This window comes from Trichomonas vaginalis, chromosome IV (assembly GCF_026262505.1).
Source record: "Trichomonas vaginalis G3 chromosome IV, whole genome shotgun sequence".
Taxonomy (NCBI): domain Eukaryota; phylum Parabasalia; order Trichomonadida; family Trichomonadidae; genus Trichomonas; species Trichomonas vaginalis.
Window position 1 is genome coordinate 13,360,504 of NC_067206.1, and position 27,598 is coordinate 13,388,101.

Sequence of the window (27,598 nt, forward strand, 5' to 3'; positions counted from 1 at the left end):
AATTAAAATTTTTATCTTTTTGAAAATGTCTAGTGATTTCGCTATCTATATTCGAGACAAGCTTTTCGACAGCAAAACTTCTGTCGACCATAAAATCTTACATAGTGTAAACAAGAAAGGTGAATTTGTTCTAAAGTTCTGTTTCTGGGAATATGACAAGAACCATAAAACATTAGGCAGAGAAGTCTTTAAGTTTGTCAATGACAGACTTGTTGACAGAGATGACGCCTCTTGGAGAGATGAAGTCCAACAAAATTTCTTAGAATGCAAAGAAGACACATGCGCTGTTCTTGAAAATGAAATAGAAAACAGAATAGAAGAGCTATTAAATGACAAAGCACTTTTACAAAAATATGGTTGCGCCAAATTTGACATAACTCCACCAGAGAAGAAGAAGAAGAGAGAAAAGAAAGAAAAGAAAGTAGAAGAAAAGAAGAAAGAACCTGAACCAGAGAAAAAGAAATTTGACATGTAAAAATAAAATTTTATTTTTAGAACATTTCTGGGTCAATGTCAATGTTCTCTTCCTCTTTAGGAGCAAACACTGGCTTAGACTCTAAAATCTTTTTACCCAACTTACCTTGAACTTCAACTATCTTAGACTCATAATATTCATAGTCGTCTGCTTTCTTTGGTTCATAAGGTATAACAAGTTTGTATGCTTTGCCTTCTTTAAGGTTTGAGAACCTTCTGTCAAAATTTTCTTTGACTGCTAACAAACCTTCTATGTCTAAGTCTTCAAATTTCGCACCATTTTTAGTCACAATAGCAAACTTAACTGGTTCGATGTTCCAAACTTTGCTGAATGAAGACTTTTCAAAATGGTAGAAGTAAACATTCAAATAAGCGAATGGGTCTAGTTCTTCTTTGACTTCTGTCATGTACTTATTTACTGAGATGAATTTTGCCATCTTTTCTATCGGATAAAAAAATATTTTTTTAAAATTTACTCAGAAAAATTTTTCTTTGTATATACGCCATTCTGAACATCTAAAAGACTTTTGACATTTGCCAAGAATGTTCGTTTAGACGCTGTCATATAACCATATTCTTGACAATATTGTTTATATTCATCGTACAATGACCTTTCATCTAAACACTCAAAGTTAGTCTCATCTATAAACAGTTCATATACACTCTTGTTTGCTTCTAACAATGTTTGTCTCTCTTCGGTATATGGAATTTGTCTTGGATTGAACTTAGAAATATCTAATGTCATAAAATATGAGAACAAGTGGTTGTAAAAGTCAGATGTCAAAGTTTCTGCTAAGTCGTCAAAATATTCTGTATCTTGCATATGAGAATCTGACGTTCTGACAACTACATATCTTCTGTCAGAACTTTCTAACTTCATCGGAACAGCATTGTTTGAAACCATAATGAAGTTTGCAACATTTTCACAAACTCTTTGGTCTTTATATTTTCTTTCAACAACTCCAACTTTGTCTGTTATAAGACTCTTCAAAGCATCTGAGTTCAAAACTTTTGTTGTATCTATACTTTGAAGTTCGTTACATACTATAAGTTTCATATTCTCTATTGAGGAGTTAAATTTACCGCAGATGTTTTTTAAGTTTGTCATATTCGGGTTCGAATAGCCCTCTAACAGTTTGCACAAAATATCTGTAAAGAAAGTGTTCTTACCTGTTCCTTGTTTTCCAATTATAATGAGAGCAGTTTCATTCTTAGCACTTGGATGTTGTAAGATGTTTGCAAACCAACATAAGATATACTCATAGACTCTTTCGTTTCCATTGCATATAATTTCTTTGACATGGTCTAACCAAGCTTCTATAATATTTTCTTTCCATTCTACTTGTTCGTATTTATATCCAGTGAAGATAGAATAGAAGTTTGGAGAAGGTGTATAGAACTTTATACCTTCGAACTGAAAAATCTTCTAACTTTGACAATAAGATATCCCAAGCATCTAACATCTTCATGCCAACTTGTACGACTTTTATTTTCTTAAGTTTCTGTCTACATTCTTGTTCTGAAACTATTGTTGCTCTTGGTTTGTTAAAGACAACATCCCATTCTTTCATGACATAACATTCTGGGGCAGAGTCAACATAATGACTAAACGTTTCAAATTCTCGACTGCTTTGTTATAGTCTCGAAATGGACACATATTTCTGAATGCTTGGAAGTCATAAAATCTGAAACATCTATTCTGTACATTTTTATAAGAATAAAAAAAAATATTTTTTTTATTCTTGAGCTATTTGTTGTTCTTGAGCTATTTGTTGTTGAAGTTGTTCTTGTAGTACAATACTTTCACCAGTTGCATCTTCCAATTCGAAACTTTCTGCCGTCATTGACAAATACATAGGACATAAAAGTTTTACAGGAACAAAGTTTGCGTCAACTAAGGTTAAGTTTATGTTTGCTAAAGTGTTTGAGTTTACTAAAGCTGAAAACTCTGCATTCGAATGAACAATAGGCAAACCAGCAGAGAAAGTGTTGTTTATACGCATGAGTATCTTTTGGTCATAGTAGTTTCTGTCAACATTCGAATAGCACTTTGAACCTAAGTTTTGAAACAATATATAAAATAGGTGTACTTAAAGTCAATGGAACAGACATTCCTTGTATGACACCTTTTCCTGTTATAGGAAACTGTTGGTAGTAAAACCAGATATAAGTTTTGTATTATAGCTCATATTGTTTATAGTAAACTCAGTCGGACATCCAAACATAATGAAACCTGCTCTAGTTGCAGCACATGTTACACCGTCCTTAAAGTATTAAATAAGTCAACAAAACCTGTTGGTGGTATATCTGAGTAAGTATCTTCAAAGAAGTATTTTACCATTCACAACAATAAAGTCTTCTGGTGTCAAAAGAGCAAAACAGGCTTTAGTCGTCATTGTGTTTAAGGTTAGTTTACAATACCGTCCTTGAGGACTTTGTAAGTTTGTTTGTTATAGAATTATATGACTCAGGGTTTTTAGTCGTAATAGTATAAACCACTATGTCTTCTGCCATTTACTTAGCAAATAAATTTTAATGAAATGTTGTGGTCGTCAAATATTTTTATGACGTCTGGGAAACTATATTTTAAGTTCAACGTTTCGCCTCCTTTCATAACGTATATCTTGTCAATGACATTATATGAAACACCACAGCAAGCAATGTCGGGTTCTATTTCTTTGATGTTTATATCGTCTGCCTCTGTCAAAAGTTTCAATAGTTCTTTCAAAATTTCATGAGATGCGATGACATATGAGTTCACTTTTACAGGGTTGTGCTCAACCAAGTTTAAACATTATAACCCAAAGCTTGACAAATCTTCTCCTGAGTTTTAAGTTTGTCTTTAAGTTGTTGGTAGTCATTTCGAATATCTGCAACAGAACTTAAGTCTCTGCTAACTTCAGGGTATGTTGGTTGTTCTTTTACAGGAACTATTGTTATACCATCTTGGTCTTCGTATGGTTTCCCCTTCAACATCTCTTTCTTTGACATTGACAACAACACTTTGACTGTTTGTTTGAGTTGGTGAATTTAACTTCACATCTGCCCACCGCCATTAAACCTTTTGAAACACTTACGCTTCTATTTTTCGGAAATGACATTTTACTTAGAATAAAAAGATGGACGTATTTGAGTATCTCTTCGAATTGAAGCAAAACAAAGTTTACACACACAAACAATACAAGTTCATTGATAGAATAGTTCTTTACACAAACAATGGAAAATGTTATAGAATAGCAGTCTTTGCTGAACCAAAATATTTTCATAAAGCAAAGAAAGTTGGTATAACCGAGATGGTGAAAGTTCTTGAAGCAGACAAAAATATAACAACAAAACTGACCGATATTTCTAAAGGTAAGTTTATAATACAATTTTATGTCAAAACTGGCGTACTGTCAATATTGACGGAGAGAAGTCAGTTCAAGAACAACTTACTGACCTGCTGCCAAAAATCTGCTCGATGGAAGCTGTCGTTATACCAATCTGAGGAGCCCCAGCAGGTTTCATCGAAACGAATTTCAAAAGAGCATCTTCCGTGAAAAGTGCTATTGGTTTGTAAACTTCTTTGCTCTCAGTTCATCTGGACCGTCTCTGTCACCAGTATATTGTATTTGTACAGTACCAACAGTTGAAATACCACCCATAAAGTCTTCTGAGTCAGCAAATGGAATGCCAAGCCAAAAGTTTGAACGGTCTCCATTTGTATATTGAGTTTTTTGACCTCCTGTATGAGTCCATACTTTCACATATGGCATAATAGAACTTTGCATTTCAGGGTTAATGGTTGTTGTGAAGTTGTTGTTAAAGTTCATAGCATCTAATGTCAAGTTGTATGACCTCATATCCTCAACTGTAGAATATTCTTCTCTTGGATAATATTTGCCATCTATGTTTATATGATATTTAATACCAGGGTTGTAGAAACAAGAATAGTCCATTTATAGTTCGTCTGAACAGTACAAACATAGTATCTGCATGTTTCATTGCAGTTGTTAAGGCAATATCTGTTCTTGCACCTGGGTCAGCACTTTGGTTTCCAACTTCACCTGCAAAGTCTTTGACAGATATTTGGTGTATAGGAACATAAGTGGAACTGCAATATATTTGGCAGCTAAAGCATTTGAAATATCTGGGTCCAACATATAGACTGCAAGTCTGCTTTCTATTCTCTTGCATTCAAATTTTTCGCATGTGAACTTAACTGGGTCCCAAGCAGTTCCAGCAGCATTGAAATAGTAGTTTACTTCAGTGTTGAAGTTTGAGAAACCAAAGTCTAAGTCAACTTTGTCTTTGCAAAAGTCACAGAACTTGGCTCCACCAGTTCCAGCTACAGCAATGCTGAATGGGTCTTGTGTTGGTGCAATGACTAAGTTATTTTTGCTTGGAGTAAGTTCGATAGAAATTTTTCCTGCCAGTTTGGCAAGTATCTTAAAAACCTGAAGATGAGGAAAGATGACAAAGGAACTCTAAGTTTCAGTTTTACTTTAGTGACAGCATTTCCATCTGAACCAGAAAGGTTAACATAAACTCCTGGAACGTTAGGGTCAAGTCTTCTTATTTTCTCAATAGTTGCATACTGGTCTGTTTGTTCTCTAGCTTGTGGTTGTACTGAGTTTCTCAAAGCGAACCATTCATAGTTTGCCCATGTTACTGTTTGAACTAAGTCAGAGTTAGAATATATCTTATATCCCATGAAAACTTCTGGAGCATATTGGTATCCGACATAGAAAATTCCATTGCAACCTTTCTTGTCAGACAACTTGGCAGAAGGTTTTATTTCAATGTCTTGTTCCACGTATAAGAAAGAGTTGTCAATAGAAATTATATGAAACCTGTCGCAAGCAATATCTACTGTTGTTGAAGAACCTTCTCCAAACTCACCTACGTTTCCATAAGAAACAGCAGTTGTATATTCGTAAGTTCCAGGAACTATTTCTGACCTTCTAATGGCATTGTCGCATTCGTTATACCATTCGGAAACATTTCCATTCATAGCATCCAAAACTGTTGGCGTTATATTCTGAGCGGCGTACATTTCATATGGGTAAAAATATAGAATAGTTGGGTTTATATGTCATAATAGAACCCACGTGGACCAAGCTTTACTTTCTTCCTGACTGAGTTTTTAACTCTTCTTTTTCCTTCATTGCCCTCTGCTTGAAGTTGTTGCATCTTTGCATTATGTTCATCTAGTATGTTGCAAATTTCCCATGTCCTTTTTGCCTTTTGGCTCTGGTCGCCCATCTCAGGTAACCTATATCCTAGAAAGAGTTTGTCATAGTCTGTATTTGAGTCTTCGCGTATTGTTTGCATGACTCTTTCCTGAGTTTCCGGTTCAAGCGCTTCAAACAGTGCCTGTCCATATGGAATAAGCTCGTTTCCAAATATATGTTTTTGTAGCCATTCTGGTTTTCTTTCCATGTTACCAACTATATCTTTTGTGAATGGGAAAGCTTTTACCCAATCTTTCAGTCTTGCGTCGTTTATTTCTGTAGTTGGTTTTATTTTGTCAAGGAACATGTTTTTCAATACTAACATTTCATTTGGTACTGTCCATTTGAGTTTTCTTAAATATTCATCCCTTCTCGATTCATCGTCTGCAAAGTAAGTTTTTATGACATTTTGCAAACTTTCGTTTGCAAGGTCATGTACAATAGGTTCTCTTCCTTCTCTCTCCCTAACTTTCTTTCTAAACTCTTCACCAAATATACCATCTCTATGGTTCTGTGTAGTTCTTTGAGATAAATGTTCTAGAACGTCAGGTGTTATATTTCCATCAGCCATGTTCATTTCATACTGGTCCAAAATATCTGCATCTTTCATATCTTTCAATGGCATTAAAGCCGCGCTTAAAATACCAGCTATGTCTCGTTCACCATTGACTTCCATTGCGTCTACAAACTTCTTGGAATTGTGGTTGTAAGTTTATGAACCACCTATCCGGGTTAGCTTTATGACCCCATCTCATTGTAGTTCCATCGTCTGCAGAAACAAAAGTAGGTTTGTTTCCATCTTGGTTAGGTTCTGAATGAACTTTAAAACAATGTTTCATTTCTATATGTTTTCTTGAAATTTAACCTTTTATTTTCACCGAGTTCATCCGAAGATTGAACGTTAAATGCTCGTAAGTAAAAAGGGTTGTTGTATTTGTGTACATTTTCTTTCAGTACTTCCATTCTATGCTGAATATTTTCATCTGGTGTTGGAGTCTTTTGTATGTCGGCAAACATTTTTCGATATTCTTCTACTATGTCAGCCGAATTTTTTTAGACTCTTGGAAATATTCCATATTCTCCGCATACTCTTGTTGAGGGTCAAGATTTTTCGGCTGTTCCAAATCTTCATCTAGTTCTGTGAAGTTAGTTTCCAAAGGAGGGACTTGTTCGTTTCCTTCAGGCTCTTCTAGCTGTTGTTGCTGAACTATTTCTTCCATGTCTGGTTGTATCTGAACTTCTTCCTGTGGAGTTTCTTGTACCTCATCTGCTGGCATTTCATATATTCCGAGACCGTTTTCAACAATTTCCCTATCTACGTCATCCGCATTCATAAGCTTTTGTTCTTTCGTTCCGTCTCTATTTTTTACGCGTTTCATGACGAAAGTTGAATTGTCATTTAGCTCTGACATCAAATATCTCGGAGTAAATTCATCCATGTCATTTGGATGATATGCTATTAAATCATATCCCTTAGCGAGCTTGTATTTTCCAGGTTTGAGATTATATCCGTTTTGGTGCTGAGCCATAAAGCTAAATAGGTTCGGGTCAGTATTTCCATCCTTGAACTTTCCAATAGCTTCTTTATATCTGTCACTAAAGTCAATACTATCTGGGAAACCACACTCTTCTTTAAGCATTTTTAAGAATTCTTGGTTTCCTTGTTCTCTACTTCTTTTATGTCCTTGCTCTGTTTGTGGTTGTTGTTGTGCAGGGTTTTGAACTGTTGGTTGCTGTGCTGGTTGTTGTGTTGGTTGTTGTGCTGGTTGTGGAGGTGGAGGTGGTTGTTGTGCTGGTTTTGGTGCATGCCTGTGTCTGTGTCCATGTGACGATGTAAATGTTTTAGGTAGTCCTGGTGCAGGTGCTTCTCTTGGAGGGTTTGGTGGTATATAAGTTCCACCAGCTGGCACATATGTTCCATCTGCAGCATAATGTCCTACCTGACTTTTCGTTCTTAAGAAAGCATTTACTAGGTCTGTTTTGGTCTGTTGTAACTCTTTTTCTTGACTTTCCACAACAGTTGCTCTAACGGCGTCATAGGCACTTTGAACTGCCTGTCTCGTTGCTGCATCTGTTATTTTCGTCATATTTTGTGCTACTTCTTTTAACTCTTTGTCGAAACCTTCAGACTTCAGTTTCTTTCCAGATGAGAAGTCGTTCACTAGTTTCACCTTACTATGAAGAGCTTCGAAGGCGTTCTTAAAGTCAGCATTTGTTAAAGCTTCATTTGAACTGTCTTCATCCGCTTGTATTTTTGTCCTTATTGACCCTATATAGTTGGGCTGCTTTAGCGTTGGCTTGGGCATCTAACCAGTCATTGTTAGCTTTTATATATTCTGCGCTTTTCATTGCCTTTTGCATGGCTGCGTCGTTATTTTTACTTTCTTGTGCTAAGTTTTCATACTGTACGGTTTGGTTTTGCAACTGTAAAAGTTTTTCTGCCTTTACATTTGCTTCAACTTCTTTTTTATACTCATCGCTATCCATATATGTCTTCAGGGCTTTTTGTTTTATTTCTTCATCTTTCAGTATTTTATATTGAGTAGTATGGTTTTTCAAATTTATGACATCTTGTTCCATTTTTGCTACTTCTGCTGCTTTTTCTGACACTTTTTTCGCATATTCCTCTGTACTTAGTTCTTTCAGTTGTTCTTCTTTCTTCTTTTTCTCTACGTTTAACTCATTGAGTTTCTTTGTGTGTCTGTCATATTCTAGTTTCTTTTCGTTTTCACTTATTTGCTTCTGTATGTCTATGTTTGACTTTTTGACATCTGTTATTTGATTTTTGAGTGAACTCAAATTCATTTGACTTTGAGGGTTATAGGCTGTTCCGTCTGCAGCTCCACCATAGCCTGCCATTTTCGCTAAAAGTGCCGCTCTTAAACCTCCACTCTGTGCACCAACAACTCGGTTTAAAAGCATAGGGTTGCTTGACATTTGTTGCAACATAGTGGGGTCATTCATAATTTGTTGTTGCAACTGTTGTTGTGGTGTCAGTTTTACTATTGGATGTTTCAATGCTCTCTTCCTCTTACGTATATTCTTACGTAGCTTACGTGGCATTTTAAGTGAAGTTAAAAAGCGGTTTTTGACAGATGTTTATTGTGACTTCTTCGTAAAGACTTTGTTATGACTTCTTCGTAAAGACTTTGTTGAGATTTCTTCGTAAAGACTTTGTTGAGATTTCTTCGTAAATGACCCAAAAATATATTTTAGGTGAAGAGGTGAGATTTCACCTCTTTTTTCACCTCATTTCTCACCTCTTGAATTTTCATGAATTTCTTCGTAAAGACTTTGTTAAGACTTCTTCATCTAATTTCTCATGAACTTTCTTGTCTATGTTTTGTTGAGATTTCTTCGTAAAGACTTTGTTGAGATTTCTTCGTAAAGACTTGTCAAGATTTCATCGTAAAGACTTTGTTGAGATTTCTTCGTAAATGACCCTAGTAGTATATTTTTGGTGTAAATTTCATGAAAATTCAAGAGGGTGAAAAATTAGGTGAAAAAACAGGTGAAATCTCACCTCTTCACCTAAACATTATTTTTATTGAATTCTGTGTAAATTTCATGAAAATTCAAGAGGTGAGAAATGAGGTGAGAAAACAGGTGACATCTCACCTCTTCACCTAAACATTATTTTTGGTGTAAATTTCATGAAAATTCAACGGGTGAGAAATGAGGTGAGAAAACAGGTGACATCTCACCTCTTCACCTAAACATTATTTTTGGTCATTTACACTCATTACGAAGAAGTCTTGACAAAACATTTACGAAGAAGAAGTCTTGACAAAACATTTACGAAGAAGTCTTGACAAAACATTTACGAAGAAGTCTTGACAAAACATTTACGAAGAAGTCTTGACAAAACATTTACGAAGAAGTCTTGACAAAACATTTACGAAGAAGAAGTCTTGACAAAACATGAAAACATATATAATTTGTGAAAAGTGAAACATTATATAATGTTTTCGACCAAGAAGACTAACAATTTTCCGAATAAAAACTTCATTTATACTAAACATCTTCAGGGCTAGAGGGCACGAAGTGCCTGGAAGCCCCACTACCTTTTTTTTTTTTTTTTTTTTGTTATAGACCGAAAATAGATTTTTTCGGTTTTCTCTTCAAATAATTGAAAGAATGATACTATTATAGGTTTATTATATTATATAGCATATAATCATGCTATAGCCGAAAATTATAAGTTTTGAGAAGATTGAATATAACACAAATAAATTTGAATGTAAGTTAAATTGCTTGTTGTTTTTAATAGCTATTTAATGAGAAATCCAATATTGCAAAATTCAAATTGAATGATTGAAAGAACAGAAAAAGTCATTCTTTTCAATTTCGAATATGTTTCATTGTATTTATAATTATATGGCAAATAAGATATTTAAACTTGTTTTTTGAAGGAAAATTCACAAAATTGAATAAATTCAAATAATTTTTATTCAAAAAGAAACTAGTTATTTGAGTTTATTACTAATTATCTATTCAAACTACAAAGTTTGTAATTTAAAATATTTTGTGAGATCAGATTGAATTAATTCAAGGTTCTTTTCAATTAATATTAATGACCATATTACGCATTTTCGAACATTCTAAACCAAATATATAAAAATGGGAGACGAATGTTAAATTTGCTAGACATGGGGGAGTTGTCTGCAAAGTTTTAGCTCTTATCTCTAACAAAAAATTAATTTTTAAAAAAATGACCGAATACGTTTCACAGCGAGAAAAAAATAAAAGGCAAGATAGAATTTTCTAGACATAAAGAAGTTGTTTACCGAGTTTTAGCTCTTATCTCTAACAAAAAATTAATTTTTAAAAAAATGACCGAATACGTTTCACAGCGAGAAAAAAATAAAAGGCAAGATAGAATTTTCTAGACATAAAGAAGTTGTTTACCGAGTTTTAGCTCTTATCTCTAACAAAAAATTAATTTTTAAAAAAATGACCGAATACGTTTCACAGCGAGAAAAAAATAAAACTGTACACTGATTTTCATTTTCATTTCCAGTCACTTTACTTATTATTTTTTCTTTTTTTCATTTTAATTATAAATTATTTCATAATACGTTTATTTACGTTACCATTTTCTTTATTCTTTTGAATTCCATACTAGACACTTATAGAATATTTTGATTGTTAACGTACTTCATTAGAATGAATCCTTACAAAGGGTATGTCGATCGAATTTACCTAATTTGTATTTCCAATCAGATTGAAGAAGGTAAAATGACATGGGAAGAAGCTTGCACCCATGTTCCCATCGCCCCAACCCTTCAATCAAATGATTTCAAATATTTAGATGTTTCAAAATCTTTTTTACAAAATCAATTTAGCTTACAGAATATCCCATTGCCTAAAGGCAAGAAAGGTCGTAGGGTCAATCCCTACGACCAAATCAAAGCTCTTGCTGTGATACATGACCACTGGGCCTTTCCCTGTGGTCAAACAAAACAATGGAAACGTTTGAAATGAGTGTGGTAGAATTTACGAAAAAGTGACACTTAACCTTAAATTTCCAAACACTATTTTTTGATTGTATTTTGTTATTTATATATTTATATATATATGTATATTTATATATGTATATATTTATATATGTATATATTTATATATGTATATATTTATATATGTATATATTTATATATGTATATATTTATATATGTATATATTTATATATGTATATATTTATATATGTATATATTTATATATGTATATATTTATATATGTATATATTTATATATGTATATATTTATATATGTATATATTTATATATGTATATATTTATATATGTATATATTTATATATGTATATATTTATATATGTATATATTTATATATGTATATATTTATATATGTATATATTTATATATGTATATATTTATTAGAAACTGCTTCATGCTGTGTTGAGTATTGTTGAATAATTTGAAGTAGTGGTTTTTGAAATCAGCACCCCTATGAGAGCGCTGGCGACCGAAACACCACTAGTAAGATTGTGTATTAGAAACTGCTTCATGCTGTGTTGAGTAAGCTTCGATGTCTTTGTAGGATAGCTTTCTGAGAGCGAAACAAGATAGTGTTGAAAAAAAAATTTGAAAATCTGAGAGACTGTGCAAGAGCCAACGACCAAAACACTACCAGTAAGATACAGCAGTAGTAGCTGCTTCATGCTGCATTGAGTATTGTTGAATAATTTGAAGTAGTGGTTTTTGAAATCAGCACCCCTATGAGAGCGCTGGCGACCGAAACACCACTAGTAAGATTGTGTATTAGAAACTGCTTCATGCTGTGTTGAGTAAGCTTCGATATCTTTATCAGACCACCTTTAAATTAACCACTCACATTCTCACTGTGGTCCATCTAAAATTTGTAAGCTTTATGACATAAAATTATATTATATGCAGGATCCCACCTATTACTTAATCTTTTTGGAATAAATGTTTTATAATATTTATCGATTGATTGTAATTTTTTGTATAAAAAAAGTTTTTTATTTATATTAAAAATATATTCGGTTAATGATATTATCTTATAATTTGTAAATAAATCTAGTAATAAAATAACTTTAATAGTTGGTGTCACTTTTTCGAAAATTCTGGTTTTTTCCCAAATCAAAGCTCTTGCTGTGATACATGACCACTGGGCCTTTCCCTGTGGTCAAACAAAACAATGGAAACGTTTGAAATTACAACAAATTGATGTATCTTATAGAGAAGTACGCAGATACTTCAAAGAAAATCATTTCACCAAGACGCGATTAGAGCATGCCGGGCCAGAAACAGCAGTAAGATATTGGGCGCTTTCACCCAATCTTATCTGGCACGCAGATGTTCATTATTTTAGGGGTGTTCGTGGCCAGTATATTTATGGCATAATCGACGATTTTAGCCGCAAAGTCCTAGCGTGTATACAAATACCAGATATGCTGGCAGCGACGACAGCGAACGTTGCGGCTTCCGCCTTCATTGAATTTGGCGCCCCTTATTGTTTCTGGACCGACAACAGTTCAGAAAATAGGGGCGCCTTTCAAGATCTACTTGATCTTTGGGGCGTCCAATGGCGGCATACAGACTCTCATTCTCCCTACCAAAATGGGAAGATAGTTAGTATACATAACATGGGTACGGAGGCACTGCGTTCCACCGTACCCCTGTTATGTGAATTTGACACTTTACAAAACTGTTAACGTATATTTTACAACACAAACGACAACACTAACTTAACCTTAAATATTTACAAAGCCGCCAACCACTTCACTTCACTAATGAAAAAATAAACGTTCTCACTAACGTTCCCACTAATGTTCTCATTTACAAAAGTATTGCAGCGCTTCCCATTGCTGTGCTTCACACAATAGTTCATATTCTTCAGTATCGCTGCTGTCACTCCAATCGTCAGAGTCAAAATCACTGTCAAAATAAATGTATGTAAGTTTTGACAAAGCTAATGAAACACGCTTACCGTTTGTATCTATTGCTTTTATATATCTCCCATTATGTTTGTTGTCGTAAACGCTCAAACTAACTTTACCCTTTCTCCCTCGTATCTGATAGAATGTATTTTCACGAGGAACGAAGAACAAATTCTTGAACTCATGACCGTTGTAGTTTGTTATCTCAATAGTTTTCGTCATTTACATCCAAATAAAAATTTTCAGTAAAAATAAACTTAAAAATAAATGATATCACCACTCCCACACGTATGAAAACATAGCACAAAAATAAATTTAGGGTAGAAGGTTAGATCTAACCTCATTTCTAACCTCATTTCTAACCCTGTTGAATTCATTGCTTTATAACTCTCTTCCTTGGTTTCTTTTTAGTTGCTTTCTTCACGTCTGTCTCCAACTTGACTGTCTTTCTTCTTCGTCCGTAATGATACCAGTTACTTCCACCAGTCATTGGGTCAAATGGTCTTTCGTAAGGGTTTCCATACATTCCATAGGGACCATACGGAAGAACTACTGGTGGAGAAGAAACATTTTCTTTAGTTCCATCGACTCTATTTAAATGCATTGTTTCACCTTTCATCTGGTCATTAAAGTCTTTTGCGTGTTTTGCAAACTCATCGTCCTTTCCTAAAGCATTTTCTGACTCAGTCGCAACCAAATTGGATGCTTTATTTATGAGCCCTATTTTATTTAATCTTAACTTCTTTGCAACCCAGCCTCCAATCTTTCCTTTATTTGCATCTAATGTCTTTGAAACCCTTCCTCCACTCATTTTATTTACTGCGTCATAAGCTCCAAGTGCTTTTGCTCCAAATGCTAATGCTTTTGTTCCCATTGCGCCTAAAGCTGCCCAAGCTACCATTTACCCCATATTAAAATCATCTCTCTTCAATATTATCTCATAAAAGTTCTCGTTACTGGAGAAAGTCAATGAAACATAAACATTCTCACGTGCTTCGCCCTCACCGCTTTGCGGTCTATCTAACTTCTTTCTTATCTCATCTATACGCTTCAAAATGTCTGAACAATTGCTAACATCTTCTACAACAGTTATTTCATCATGAAGACCTTTAAGAACAAGCTCATTTAATATGCTATTAAAATCATCTCAATAAAGTCCATCCTTTCCATCTTTAGGTAGCACAACATCTTTCATTGAAGAAGGTTCGACAAGTCTTATGTTAAACTTACTGACAAAGTTTGTTATACTATAATGCTTCGGCGGCGAATACATAGTTTGAAAGACATAATATAGATTCTTCAGCAAATTCACTTATACTGGATTTTATAACAATGTTTCACGAGACCAAATACCACCAATTGACAATCTTGTAAGCAATCCTGCTGAACCTTCAACTGTAAACGTCGATGGTAACATTCCACGAAGGTCATCTATTGACATCTTTGAGTCACTGAATTTAAATATTTTCTTAAAGCAATCGTCATTATCTAACCATGCAATAGCTTTGAAGTTTTCATTCGAATATACATCTGCTTCATTAAATGTAAAACCTGACTTCTTTGCAGAGATGACTTTAAAATCTATTGAGTTTGTTTCAAAATTATATGCTATGGTAACTTCTGAAGGTAATGGATGTCCTTCCGCAGTCAGTTGTTCTCTCACTACCGTTTGAAGCTTTGTGTTAAAAACTTTCATGTCATCTCCTGTATCTAAGTTCACATACACAGCAACAGGGAAACTATCTTGCTTCTTTGTTTCATCATTATATCTCAAAACATTAAAGTTCTTCAATAATATTGTTCTTCCTGCTGGAATACTTCTAACTTGTCTTATTTCAATAGCTTTCTCACCTCCTACATACTCTACCCAGTGTCTTGGATATTCATAAGTATACTGACTTTCTTGAATTTTGGTTGGTTTCATCATAACGTGTTCATAGTATATCTTTATACTCTTGTCAGTTAGACTCGGTGCTATGTTCTGAATATTTCTGACTTGCATTTTTAATGGAGATAAAATGAAGCATTTAATACATGACGTAGATGAAGACATGAATGAAACTACAGACAAACTTAACTCTTCTCTTATTCTTCCTTTCAGCAAAGATTATGAGTTCTGTTCAAATGGTGTGTATTTCTATTGTGGAAAGATGGGTTCAGGTAAGACATTTAACCTCATTCGTCATATACTCATAACAGAACGTTTAGGAAACGACTCTTACTATGACCAAATCATTATATCAGCAACTTCAGACTCTATGGATTCAACAGCGAAAACATTTATGTCAAAAGTTCAAGCCTCTGTCGTTAAAGTTCCAGATAGCGAACTCATTGAATTTCTTCAACGTTACATTCGACGTAAGAGAAAATATTATGCTATTGTAGAGTTCATACAGTCAGGAATGCAAAAGACTTCAGAAGAGATGGAAAGAATTATTGACAAACACCACTTACGTCAATACTCAGGAGTTTACGATATGAAACGACTGACAAACTACATTCTATCAAAACTTTCAAAATACCCCTTCAAAAAGTATCCTTCAAACACTCTGCTCGTTTGTGACGACTTCGCCGGAAAAGGTTTAGTGTCAAAGCCTGACTCACCATTAGCTAACATCATAACTAAAGTCAGACATTACCATTTAACTGTAGCAATACTTATGCAAACATGGCGTTTCCTTGCTTTAAACATAAAACGTCTCATAACTGACTTCGTTATCTTTCAAGGTTTCTCACGCTATGATATTGAACTCATTTGGAAACAGTCAGGTATAACATTACCTTTTGAAGAAATTTGGGAAGCATATAAGTCTCTCATCTCTCCTCGTTCATACCTTGAGATTCATATCATGACTAATACCATTAAAGTCAAAAATATTCCATGGGAACGACCAACATTGTTTTAAAGTTTAACCTTCAATTGACTGATGGTAAACAAATTCCATGCATCTCTGTCGCCATTTCTGTTAATATTTTTGCTGTCATTCATATCATCCACTTCCCCATCCGTTAGCTTTTGAGGATATGTTAGAATAGCTGTTCTTAAATGAAGGCTTTTCACCTTTGAGAGCATAAACTCTATAACTTTCTGCATACTTTATGTTTGAACCTCCTGAGCCATCATTGACATAAATTTTTATAGGCTTCCACCCTTTGTTCATGTTCCTGCTTCTTCCCTTAGCTCTTTTGTTCAGTAGTTCTACATCTTTATACACAGCTCCTGTCTCAGTGAATTCAACAATATTTTCATTCGTTAGCTTTACATTCAAACCCTTGTCGAGTATATTGTTCATTTCATACATATAAAAGGTTTTTATTCTATATGAAATGAGAAGCAAATCCATCTTAGCTGGTGCCGTTAATGTTCCAATTGAACCAACATCAAATGTTGACTCACGAACGACAAACAATATTGTCATAAAGAACTATAGTTCAGAGTGTTTGAAAGAAAAAGAACCAGAACTTAAGTCGGTGAATTTAAACTCAGCTTCAAACGCTAACGCTACATCAGATGTTAAGTTAGAGTATCCACCACTGGACCAAATTCTTTCAAGAGAAGCCAACGACAACCCTTACACAAATGTTCAAACAAATCCTTCAGATAACGTAGACCATTACCTTCTTCAGTTATACCAAACAATTTTACTCAAAGACGATAAGAAGCTTTTGACAAATCTTATAAGCAAGAACCAAATAATTCTAACAAAGGAGGACCTTGAAAATGTTATCTCACGAATAACAGGGAAACAATGTGTCATTGACTATCTCGACCCTGAAATCGAATGCTGTGGTCAAACTCCACTATTCATGAAAATAGGTAACATCCGCATCATTGAAACACCAGGAACTACAGGAGTTGAGTTTAAGTATAAATATTCGAACGAGTATACAAAACTATCTACTTACTATAAGCTTTGCTTGAAATATGTTTTAGTAAATTAAAGCAGTCAGGAGGGCTCTTTGAGCCCATCTTGGCGCTTTGCGCCGTCAGTCAAAAAATTCAAGTTAGCAATTTGTAATATCTGTCCAAAACTTCTTCAACAGTATCGAACTCATCTTCATAATGCAAACCTAATCTTATTGACTTGGTGCAGTTTTCACTAACACAATATTTTTCTGTTCTCTTGACTGGCATAACTAACTCATTTGTTTCATCAAACAGCAACAACCAAAGTTCATGACCTAATACATAACATTCATACTTTATATTTTTAGCTCTGAGTTCTCTTGTAAGCTGTTGCATTTAATATTTTCTAAAAAGTCAACTTCAACAGTCATTCGCACTGGTGCCTTCAGTTCTACAGGCTCTCCTTGAAAGTCAACAAGTCTGAATTGCATGTCTTTCAAATTATGAGGACTAATGCGAACCCATTTACCTAAATGAGTTGCTATGACAGGAACGTTTGGAATGAACATTGAATTGACTGCATAACAGAAGGATTTATATTCTACTGAACCTTTACTATTAACTCCTGAAATACCTGTGACATTAGCTATTTTTGACTCAACGTACAAACAATTACCATAACATACGTATGGAACAGATTTCATCTCAATCGTTTTGTCAACACTTTTCAAAGGAAATGTCATATGGTATGCTCCCAGAAGAAGTTGTACTCTATGACTCATTCTTGGTATCTTAACTCTTTCTTGCTACTGAACTTCAATGTTCCCTCAGAAGAGAGTTCGACATCTATGTTGTCAATAGTTTCTTCATTTATGAGAGTATCTATGACTCCAGCAATTTTATCTATTCTATACTCGCTCTGTTAGGAAATGTTATAACACTTCTTTTGTCATCTATTTCAAACTCCATGAAATCTGTTTCATCTGTTATGACAAAAGTTGCGATAGTATTGAAGTCAACAACTCTGAAAGCAAGCGCTTCATTCTGAAGACCTAAGTTTGTTTGTAGCTTTACTGTCCCGTATTCGTTTGGGTCTGTACTTTGCAAATAGAACAACATTTTATTCTCATTAAAATATGACTATTGCTGCATATGCGTATGAAACAAATGAAGCAAGAAGAGCACATGAACTAGTAAACGAAAACTCAACTTTAACCATTGAAGGCAATGATTTAGTCATTGACGATGGAAAAACTAAAAAAGTCATTGATTTCGATACTTTTAACACTTATGACCCATTCATTACAACAAGCAAGGTTCCCATCATAAATGATGGAACGGTGCAATATATAAATTCTACAGTAGATGCCTCAATAGTGAAAGTATTAAATGTTCTCATTGAATTGTTAAAGAGCTTTCGATTTGACGACAACATTAAATGCCTAAAGAATTTAGTCATGAATGAGAAACAAATTCTCGGCGTTGCTGGTAGCAGTAATGATGTACACCTTATGACATTAGAATATTATAACGAACATAAAGATGAACTGAAAGGAGAGAAGGGTGACACCGGACCACAAGGACCACAAGGACCACAAGGAATACAAGGACCTCAAGGCGAAAACGGTTTGGATGGAAAGGATGGAAAGGATGGAAAAACTGCTAAATCATGGATATGGGACCTTATAAATACTGGTTTAACAGCTGCTTCATATGGAGTTCTTCAATACCAAATCGGAAAGATATGGGCAGTACTTGGTGAAGAAGCTTTAGATGACATTAAAAATGCTTTGAACTTCATTTCAAATGGTTCGGATACTATTAAAACTTTATCTGGTTGGATGCAAGAAACAAGGAGTCAAATAGATACTGTAAGACGTATAGCAAACAATGCACGTACGGGATTGGATACTTTACGAGAAGCACAAAATACACTAAAGGAAGCAAATGATATTCTTGGCTCAGTATCAGACATGCATGAAGATTGGCTTAAAGGTATTGACAAATCTTTAAAAAATCACAGTCAGTCTATTGCTGACTACAAGAAAAGTATAGATTTTTTACATAGTGCTATGGACGTACATGATGGAAGCATAAGGAACTTACTTAATGCTAACAATAACTTACCAGGAACTATTAAAGCATTTTATAAAGTCCTTTGTAAAACCCGGTGCTCTAACATTTAGGTCTTTGAGAGCAAGAGCATTGAAGTCAAGAGATGCAGAAACTCCAGAAGAACCACCAAAACCAACAGCTAATGAAATATTGTTCGAATATTTTCCAAGGTACTCTGTTCTCATTGCATACATTCAAGAAATACTTAAGAAAGCAGACTTGACTTTAGGAGATGATGAAAGTTCTGTATATCTTTCGTTCCAGTTTCAAATAGCAGAACTTTTGAGACAGATATGCTTAATGTATGACAACATCTCTGATTTCACAAGATATGATGACGACCATGACCCCAACACGGTGAAGAAGAAGTTTTACAAACATCCATTAAGACAGGAAAGGTTTTAACTCAAAGTCTCATTATTGACACCAAAGATGGCGAAGTGGACGTTCTTCAAGAGCTGAAGAAAAATACTTCTTCGGGAGGTGGTGGTAGGCATGAACTTGAAATAAATGAGATAGAAGAGAAATTAGCCGAAAAAGCAGATAAAGAACATAAACACAATATCTCCGATATAAATGAACTTCAAGCTACATTAAATAGTAAAGCAGATAAAAACCATGTTCATTATATAACTTCAGATGAACAGATTATAACGGACTACCATGGATATTTAACACAGGATGAAAAAGTGAAGACGGAAGATGTTAATGAAAGAAGATATAAATACATTCGTGCTAAAGGTTATGACATAAGCTGTACTGTACATTATGACACAGGTAAAGCGCTAGAAGCATTTAGTTATAACGATGAAATTTATGCCTCTACTTTCAATGTTAACGGTGTATTAGTTGAACCAAGATTTACTTTGAGAGTTAAGGCAAAAATAACTTTTGAAGATGCTATTAAAAGTAGAGCCGACAAAGATGAACTTGACGCAACGAACAAAGTTTTGAAATCTCATAAACACAATATCTCCGATATAAATGAACTTCAAGCTACATTAAATAGTAAAGCCGACAAAAATCATACACATAAATCCTTCACTACTGTTAGAGCAGACGACATAATATTGAACTATGATTTGGGTTCAAGTGCACCTTTAGAGAATCCGAGTACAAGCGTAAAAGATACTCTTAACAATTTAGATAAGAGTTGCAGGAATATCGAAGATCATGCCAGAAACTTTGAAGCATATGAACTACCATCAATGTTAGACAAGAAAGCCGACAAAAATCATACACATAAATCCTTCACTACTGTTAGAGCAGACGACATAATATTGAACTATGATTTGGGTTCAAGTGCACCTTTAGAGAATCCGAGTACAAGCGTAAAAGATACTCTTAACAATTTAGATAAGAGTTGCAGGAATATCGAAGATCATGCCAGAAACTTTGAAGCATATGAACTACCCGCAATGTTAGACAAGAAAGCAGACAAAACAGAGCTTCAAACATTAAAGACTGAAATACTTCAAACATTATATCCTATAGGCTCTATTTATACGTCAATGAACTCAACAAATCCAGAAACAGTTTTAGGTTTTGGTACATGGCAGCAGATTGTAGACAAATTCTTATACTGTGCTAACTCTTCAAAGCAAACAGGAGGTTCGAAGAAAATTACTGAAGCAAACCTTCCACCGCACACTCATACAGGAACTACAAACTTTTCTGGCGACCATAGCCACTCATTAAGAGACCACCCATTATACAACTCAGAATATGAAGCTGGTAATGACGTTTTATCTCCATCTTATAACAATTCAGCAAAAAAGATTTTTCGACCAACTGAACCAGGAGGAAATCATTCACACACTTTCACAACAAATCCAACAGGCTCGGGTGCAGATTATATGCCACCATTTGTGACTGTATTCGCATGGTACCGTGTTCAATGAAATCTTTAACTTTACATAAATGAGCTTGAAACAAGTATTCGAACAACATCCATGGAGGTCATTTAAGAAGTTCAATGAAGCAGCAAAAAGTTGGGGATTTACTAACAGAGCTGAAGTGAAAAGGTTCTTTGACAAAAATGTTGTACATCAAACAAAAATAAACCCTTACGACTACTTTTTACCAATTTACTCCAACACTCCTGACGCATACCAATTTGACACTCTCATTCAAAGCAGAAAAGGAGGACATAAACCATTCCTCATCTTCATTAATGTTAACACTCGCAAAGCTTTTGCGTATGTAATGATGAATAAAGGAACTCGTGAAGTGTTAAGAGTTTTACAAAAGTTTGTAGCAGAACATAACCCAAGTACTTTAACATCAGACCAAGACAGTGCATACCTCAGCAACGAAATCACAGAATTTCTCATTAAGCATAACATAACTCACTACACTACTGAAGACCATAACCATAACATACTCGGCATCATAAACCGCTTCATAAGGACTCTCAGAGATTTAAATCAAAAGCGAGACTTTACCGAAGAAACAATGAAACATTTTCTCGAAGTATATAATTCCTCAACACATTTTACAACAGGACATACACCAAATTCAATGACACAACAACAAGAAGAAAAGTATATACAAAAGAAACGAAGCCAAACACAAAATATCAGAAATTCAACACAATTTACCCTCATTCCTGGTACAAAAGTTCGTGTAGTTCTTGACGACAAACCGTTGACAAAGAAACGTTTAAGGTTAAGTAGAAACTATTATATCGTAGACTCTACGCAAGGTAATGGATATCTTATAAAAGCTGCCGACGACTCTATTGCGTTTTACCCTCGTCACAAATTAGTTGAAAGTAGTAATGGCAAACTTGCTGAAACCATTGACGAAGCAAAGCGAGGAGTGGTTATTGAAATACTTGGCTATAACATAAACGATGACACTTATAAAGTAAGATATGAAGGAGGCGTTGAAGATGTTATACCATCTAAGAACTTGAGAGAGTCAAAGCCAACACATCTGGGACCATTAGAGCGGGAGTACTGGAAAGATAAAAACATGCCAGAAAGAATAAGAAAATTCTTCTAAACTTTTTCATTAGATGTAAATCAGACATGAACGAGAACAGTCATGTATTATTAATGGTACCATTTATTTTAACATAAAGACGCAAAGCGGCGAGGACGAAGTCCATGACCAAAAATAATGTTTAGGGTAGATGGTTAGATCTAACCTCATTTCTACCCTCATTTCTACCCTCATTTCTACCCTCATTTTTTGTATTTGACGGGATTAATTCTTGATTTCAGGGATTTTTTGACGAAGTGCAAATCTTCACTTCGTCAAAAATAACAGTTATCTACCCTCATTTCTACCCTCATTTTTTGTATTTGACGGGATTAATTCTTGATTTCAGGGATTTTTTGACGAAGTGCAAATCTTCACTTCGTCAAAAATAACAGTTATCTAATGAAAAATGAAAGTTATTTCTTATTTATCTCATGAAAGTTGTTGGAAAATAAGTCCTGGGAAGAGTATTATAAGGCGTTTTGTGAAGAATATAGCAACCGTCGGAATACAGACGGTTGCTTTTTATACAAAATTCATGCAGGAAATTCTTGAGTTTTGGTTGAAAGAATACGGTCGAGCCACTTTTGGCTCCACCTCAAAACAAGCATTTTATGAGCTTACTAAGGGCGTTATAAATGAATTCAAAGGTATTTGCATACATCCTGACCTCGTTCATTTTGTTGCTGAATTCAGCAAAAATAATGTTTAGGGTAGATGGTTAGATCTACCCTCATTTCTACCCTCAGCCGCTAAGCGGCGAGACCCAAAGGTCTTGAATTTTCATGAATTTCCTTAAGACAGAAAAAATAAAGTTAGTTTTATTTTTATTTATTTTTTTATTTTGTATGTAAAGATATGATTTCAACAATCGAAACATCAGCACTTTCGACAGCATGCACGGCACCAAACTCGCTAGTCATGAATCCTACGTCAATGTTGGTAGAGATGAAAAACTTCATTCCTTCTTCATATACTTTTGAAACAGAAATACAAAGAATAAAGCAAGAACTTTTAACAAGTAATTTAGACTGTAGTGCGAAAGATGAAACAAATGGAGAGGAGCTATATGAAATGCAAGATATCATAGACCATTTGCCTAAATTACCGGAAGTTCAGCAACAAAAACTAACTATTCCTGAATTCGATGAAATTGAAGTTAAAGTTACTGATTCAGTAGAAATAAAGAAGTTCATACGTAAAGTAAATTATGAATTCCTTGGTTTTCATTGCAACCATAAAGTTATGAACAAAGATTGCGACATGGTTTATAAAAACATTTCTGACATATATAAATCTGAGGAGTTTAAGACATACGACAACTTTGTTTCATTAGCTGCTGAATGTGTGTGGCAGATAAGAGATAAAGACAGAAGAGGCAAAGTATGGAATGGACAAATAAAACCAACAACTTTTGAGTTAAAGAAAACCATTGACGCCTTAGTTGTTCTAGCAGGTCAAATTTCAATGTATAACGCAAAAATGAATCCGCAATGTTCAAAATGTAAAGCAACAATGAGGAAATATAACTACTCAGTAAAAGAGATAGAAAGAATGAGAAACGATTACGCAGACTTAAAGAAAGAAGCAGAAAAGCCAGCAGAAGATAAAATGGACATGTTGACATTTCTTAATAAAAACTATCCCACAGCTGACGATTTCCTTCTTTCAGATGTCAAGAAAAAAATATAAGAGAAACGCGCGGCATTGTAAACATTTGATTATATTAACTGAAAGAAATAGAAGCTACGAAATTGTTTTAGAATTTCACGAATTCAACAATGTTTACCATGTAAAACGCTTATAATGAATAATGCGGGTTAGAAAAGAGGTAGATATCAGGTTAGATATACCCATTCTACCCTAAGACATTTTTTTTGCGGTCATTACGCTCATTACGAAGAAGAAGTTTTGACAAAACATATTACGATGGAAATCATGGACAAAACATTTACGAAGAAGTCTATGACAAAACATATACGATAAATCATGACCAAAACATATACGATGAAATCAGTGAACAAAACATATACGATGAAATTCATGACAAAACATATACGATAAATCATGACAAAAACATATACGATGAAATCATGACAAAACATTAATATATAAAATTCATGAAAATTCAAGAGGGTAGGGAAAAAGAGGGTAGAAATGAGGTTAAAACAGGTTAGAGGATAATACCCATTCTACCCTTTAAATATGATTTTTCCTGCAGTCATTACGCATCATTACGAAGAAGTCTTGACAAAAATGGACTGCAGATTTACGAAGAATCAGGAGTGAATCAAAATGGACATTTAACGAAGATAAGTCAGGACAAAACATATTACGAAGTAAGTCCTTTGGACAAAAACATTGGACTGAGACAGTCTTGACAAAACATTCAATATATAAAATTCGGATGAAAATGTCAAAGAGGCTGTAGAGTATCATATGAGGTAGCGAACATCGAGCTGTTTAGACTTCAGAGATTTCAGTAGTTAGAGAACTAGTCCACCATACTAGCACGGCAAACAATTAATTTCTTATTGCGAAGAAAACTTGGCTTCACAGATCGCACTTACAGAAGAAGATCATTGACAAAATATTTCATCGAAAGTGAAGTCTATTGTACAGCAACCAACACAAGCGAACCAGACAGTTCATCTGACTCATAACAGACTAATTGACCGAACGAGATAGCATGGAACGAAAACATTTTGTATCGCAATGAAGTCACCCATAAACACATTACGAAGACCGAGCTCTTTGCAACAAACATAAAAGTGACATTTAGACTTATGGATTATATCCAAACACATCATTCACAATGAGAAATCAAAGAGTGAAGAGTACGTATAAATATGCGAGTTGACTACAGAAGACGTGCTTGAGGACACCAGAGATTTAGAATTTACATAGCGCCAATCTAATCTCCGAATTAGAATCAAGAGAATATGAAAGCCAGACTTTGTTTTTATTACATTCTTATCTTAGAGACACCAGAATTTTCCAATAGAAAATTTTCCTCTATCTTGAACACATAAGAAAAAAATAATAAGTTATTATAGTCCTAAGTTTTTCCATTATTGATTTTCCCATTTATTTGAACGCTCAAAAATGCTAGTCAGAAAAAAGGTATATGCTTCTGCAACCGAGGAAAATAACGAGGAACAACAGTATGAGTATTCCATGGCGGAAGCTTATTAAATGAAAGAACATGCACGAGGGTGTGTGCAGTTTAACCAAAACAAACTCCGGTACATCATTTCCCTTCGGACAATAAGCTGATATTTTGATATCCAAAAACTTCAGCAATGTGACAACATAGTGACTTTGACGAGGCATGTGCACCTACCAGATTTACCAAGTACTACATCCAGACGAACGATTTGGTATAGTTGATAGGTTAAATCACACTCTATGAATCTCCTCTATTTGAGTTCTACAAACTTGCCACGGTGAAATACTTAATAAAATATACAATATTAATACGATTATCCGAAGATATCTAGACGAAACAAAAAATCTTAACCCCAAAGCAGTACTAAGAAATGATTATATATGTTCAATCAATTCTTCGTAAGATTTAGGATGTCTCATACAATAAAGCACATGTAGCTTCACGCGTTATATTGCAATATCACATACTTATGCTACTGAAACGAACTATTACTAACCAAAGCAGAGAGAAAATAGAAATCCGCAAAGAGACAAAACCTCACTAAAAGATGAACACGTTCAGATTACCAAAAGGAAAGGTATATAATAATTGACACCGTATTATAGTGTAAAATATTATACTCGCAAGAGATGAAAAGCAAAGAAGACAGAGTATCAGAGATAGCATTACATTGTACAGAAGATTAAACAAAACAAGAGAAGCTACCTTGACGATCCTTGTAGCATTTAACCAAATTCGTGACCATTAGAATTGTTCCATATCGTCTGACCACAACTACGAATATTCATATGTACACCAAATTGAATGGAGTGATATATACCAGAAAAGTTCAAGTATAACTTATCTCTCAACACTATACTATCGACTAATAGAGTGTGATAATGTCCTGAATAAATTTATTACCGTCAAGCAAAACTTACCGTCACGAGAAGTAAACCTGATATGTAGACATTGAGTACTCTTAGCAAACTGTAAAACACAGAGCTACCGTAGGATGAATTCCATTTATTTAATTCGAAGAAATTGACTTGCACCAGGCTCAAAGTAGGAATACAAATTAGGAATATTAAGCCTCGCCACAAATACACTTCTAAGGCCTCTCCGCGAATCATAAATAACATACGGAACATTCAATTCCTTTCCTTCCGACCGAGTAATCCAAATTTCTCGCCCTTATCAACAGCGAGAGACATCTTCCTTCCGACACCGAAAAATTATTAACCGTGCTCAACTGTATAAAAAATACATTAATACCTACAACTGATAAAAATACAATACAGTTCCTGTTGTTTTCTCCGCGTAAAGACCGCATTTCTAATTATTCGCAAAAGTGTAGAATCTAATTGGTGTACAGAATCTTCATGGACAGAATAGAAGATTACGAACAACTGTGCTAAAATCCTCACCGATCAAACTGGAAATGTGTTCATCCCATCCGGCTTCCAACAGGAAGATCATTGTAACTCTTGCTTTCGATCAGTATCAACAAAAAACGACTATACCCTATTACGATAACACCAAACTCCCATGTTCCAATTCCAAAAGCAGAAGAACCGACAAAGCTTCTCCAGCACCAACAACAGTACTTACTAAAGACATAAACACTTACATTTTTTTCCAAGCTTACTTTCCTTACAAATGTTGAAACATTAGTTCTGTAGATATGATATATCTGACAGAAATACGAGTTCTTGTCTGACTTTGTACTCTCCCCACTCAATTCTTATGTCTGTCTGTGTCTAAAACTTACCTCGCGATAGAACTCTTTCATATAAGTTCCATGTAGAAGCGTCGTTCTGCACAACCGAGGAAGAAATGTATCAAATATCAGTTAGATCTCTTTACATCCATACAATATAATACTCATTCGCGCTGTCTGTATCACTATAGAATGAGAAACTTAAGAGATGTTAAAAGTGAGAGTCCATGATATTCTCTAAGATTAAATCGAATCGATGTACTTGTTCGCTTGATTGCTTTTATGACTAGTGAAAAGAGGAATGAAAGCATTAAGTCATCTTTAAGTATACATAAGTATATCTAAATGAGTTCCCTAACAGATACTACTCCATATCCTAAAAAGAAACTGTCCACATATCTTCTTAAATGTAGTCTATCTCTTTCTATTTTGTTCTGAGAGTGAAATTCTATCTATAATAAAATATCTCATGTCAGTTTCAACTTATATACCTCTCCGTCTATTATAAAACTATAGAATTGAGCAATAGCCTCTATAAAGTGTTTCAATATAGAGCATTGTACTCAAAATATTCCTCTGTGGTATCTGGTCTCCATGTATCGCTATATCTAAGCTAACTTACTGAGTCTTTCACCAATCATTCATAACTCAACTTAGACATTTTTCATATGTATGCT

General features: G+C 34.4%; 9 protein-coding genes and 4 pseudogenes across 13 annotated transcripts, besides 5 other annotated features; 5 read left to right on the top strand and 8 right to left on the bottom strand.

Annotated features, from left to right (window-relative positions):
* Positions 1-5,455: part of a mobile genetic element that runs on past the window's edge.
* On the top strand, positions 26-475 carry TVAGG3_0084210 (uncharacterized protein; the record flags this gene model as incomplete). The annotated part of the gene is made up of 1 exon (XM_051222183.1): positions 26-475. One exon carries the CDS (start codon positions 26-28, stop codon positions 473-475), a length of 450 nt encoding a protein of 149 aa, XP_051107169.1.
* Positions 492-911, bottom strand: TVAGG3_0084220 (protein of unknown function, DUF4108 family; the record flags this gene model as incomplete). Its single annotated transcript, XM_051222184.1, has 1 exon — positions 492-911. One exon carries the CDS (start codon positions 909-911, stop codon positions 492-494), a length of 420 nt encoding a protein of 139 aa, XP_051107170.1.
* TVAGG3_0084230 lies at positions 947-2,131 on the bottom strand (annotated as a pseudogene). Its single transcript has one exon. A coding segment is annotated over exon 1 (1,185 nt).
* An 86-nt stretch (positions 5,456-5,541) lies between the features above and the next one.
* On the bottom strand, positions 5,542-6,363 carry TVAGG3_0084240 (protein of unknown function, DUF4106 family; the record flags this gene model as incomplete). Its single annotated transcript, XM_051222185.1, has 1 exon — positions 5,542-6,363. One exon carries the CDS (start codon positions 6,361-6,363, stop codon positions 5,542-5,544), a length of 822 nt encoding a protein of 273 aa, XP_051107171.1.
* A 490-nt stretch (positions 6,364-6,853) lies between these two features.
* Positions 6,854-8,048, bottom strand: TVAGG3_0084250 (annotated as a pseudogene). The gene has a single exon. A coding segment is annotated over exon 1 (1,195 nt).
* A 64-nt stretch (positions 8,049-8,112) lies between these two features.
* TVAGG3_0084260 (protein of unknown function, DUF4106 family) lies at positions 8,113-8,750 on the bottom strand (the record flags this gene model as incomplete). Its single annotated transcript, XM_051222186.1, has 1 exon — positions 8,113-8,750. A coding segment is annotated over one exon (638 nt), but the record flags the coding sequence as incomplete, so codon positions are not given.
* A 1,023-nt stretch (positions 8,751-9,773) lies between these two features.
* Positions 9,774-10,611: a mobile genetic element.
* Positions 9,774-10,611: a terminal%2Cinverted (terminal inverted repeat of Banshee-A1 transposon ID:TVAGG3_0084270).
* A 2,185-nt stretch (positions 10,612-12,796) lies between these two features.
* Positions 12,797-13,479: a terminal%2Cinverted (terminal inverted repeat of Maverick-1A transposon ID:TVAGG3_0084280).
* Positions 12,797-23,856: a mobile genetic element.
* TVAGG3_0084290 (protein of unknown function, DUF4107 family) lies at positions 13,480-14,007 on the bottom strand (the record flags this gene model as incomplete). Its single annotated transcript, XM_051222187.1, has 1 exon — positions 13,480-14,007. The coding sequence occupies one exon, from the start codon at positions 14,005-14,007 to the stop codon at positions 13,480-13,482; it is 528 nt and encodes a 175-aa protein (XP_051107173.1).
* Positions 14,431-15,033, bottom strand: TVAGG3_0084300 (uncharacterized protein; the record flags this gene model as incomplete). The annotated part of the gene is made up of 1 exon (XM_051222188.1): positions 14,431-15,033. The coding sequence occupies one exon, from the start codon at positions 15,031-15,033 to the stop codon at positions 14,431-14,433; it is 603 nt and encodes a 200-aa protein (XP_051107174.1).
* On the top strand, positions 15,125-16,012 carry TVAGG3_0084310 (protein of unknown function, DUF4106 family; the record flags this gene model as incomplete). The annotated part of the gene is made up of 1 exon (XM_051222189.1): positions 15,125-16,012. One exon carries the CDS (start codon positions 15,125-15,127, stop codon positions 16,010-16,012), a length of 888 nt encoding a protein of 295 aa, XP_051107175.1.
* TVAGG3_0084320 (uncharacterized protein) lies at positions 17,310-17,657 on the bottom strand (the record flags this gene model as incomplete). The annotated part of the gene is made up of 1 exon (XM_051222190.1): positions 17,310-17,657. One exon carries the CDS (start codon positions 17,655-17,657, stop codon positions 17,310-17,312), a length of 348 nt encoding a protein of 115 aa, XP_051107176.1.
* Positions 18,090-19,473, top strand: TVAGG3_0084330 (annotated as a pseudogene). The gene has a single exon. A coding segment is annotated over exon 1 (1,384 nt).
* Positions 19,777-20,969, top strand: TVAGG3_0084340 (annotated as a pseudogene). The gene has a single exon. A coding segment is annotated over exon 1 (1,193 nt).
* Positions 22,912-23,548, top strand: TVAGG3_0084350 (organellar and viral DNA polymerase type B; the record flags this gene model as incomplete). The annotated part of the gene is made up of 1 exon (XM_051222191.1): positions 22,912-23,548. A coding segment is annotated over one exon (637 nt), but the record flags the coding sequence as incomplete, so codon positions are not given.
* Positions 23,857-27,598: the final 3,742 nt, after the last annotated feature.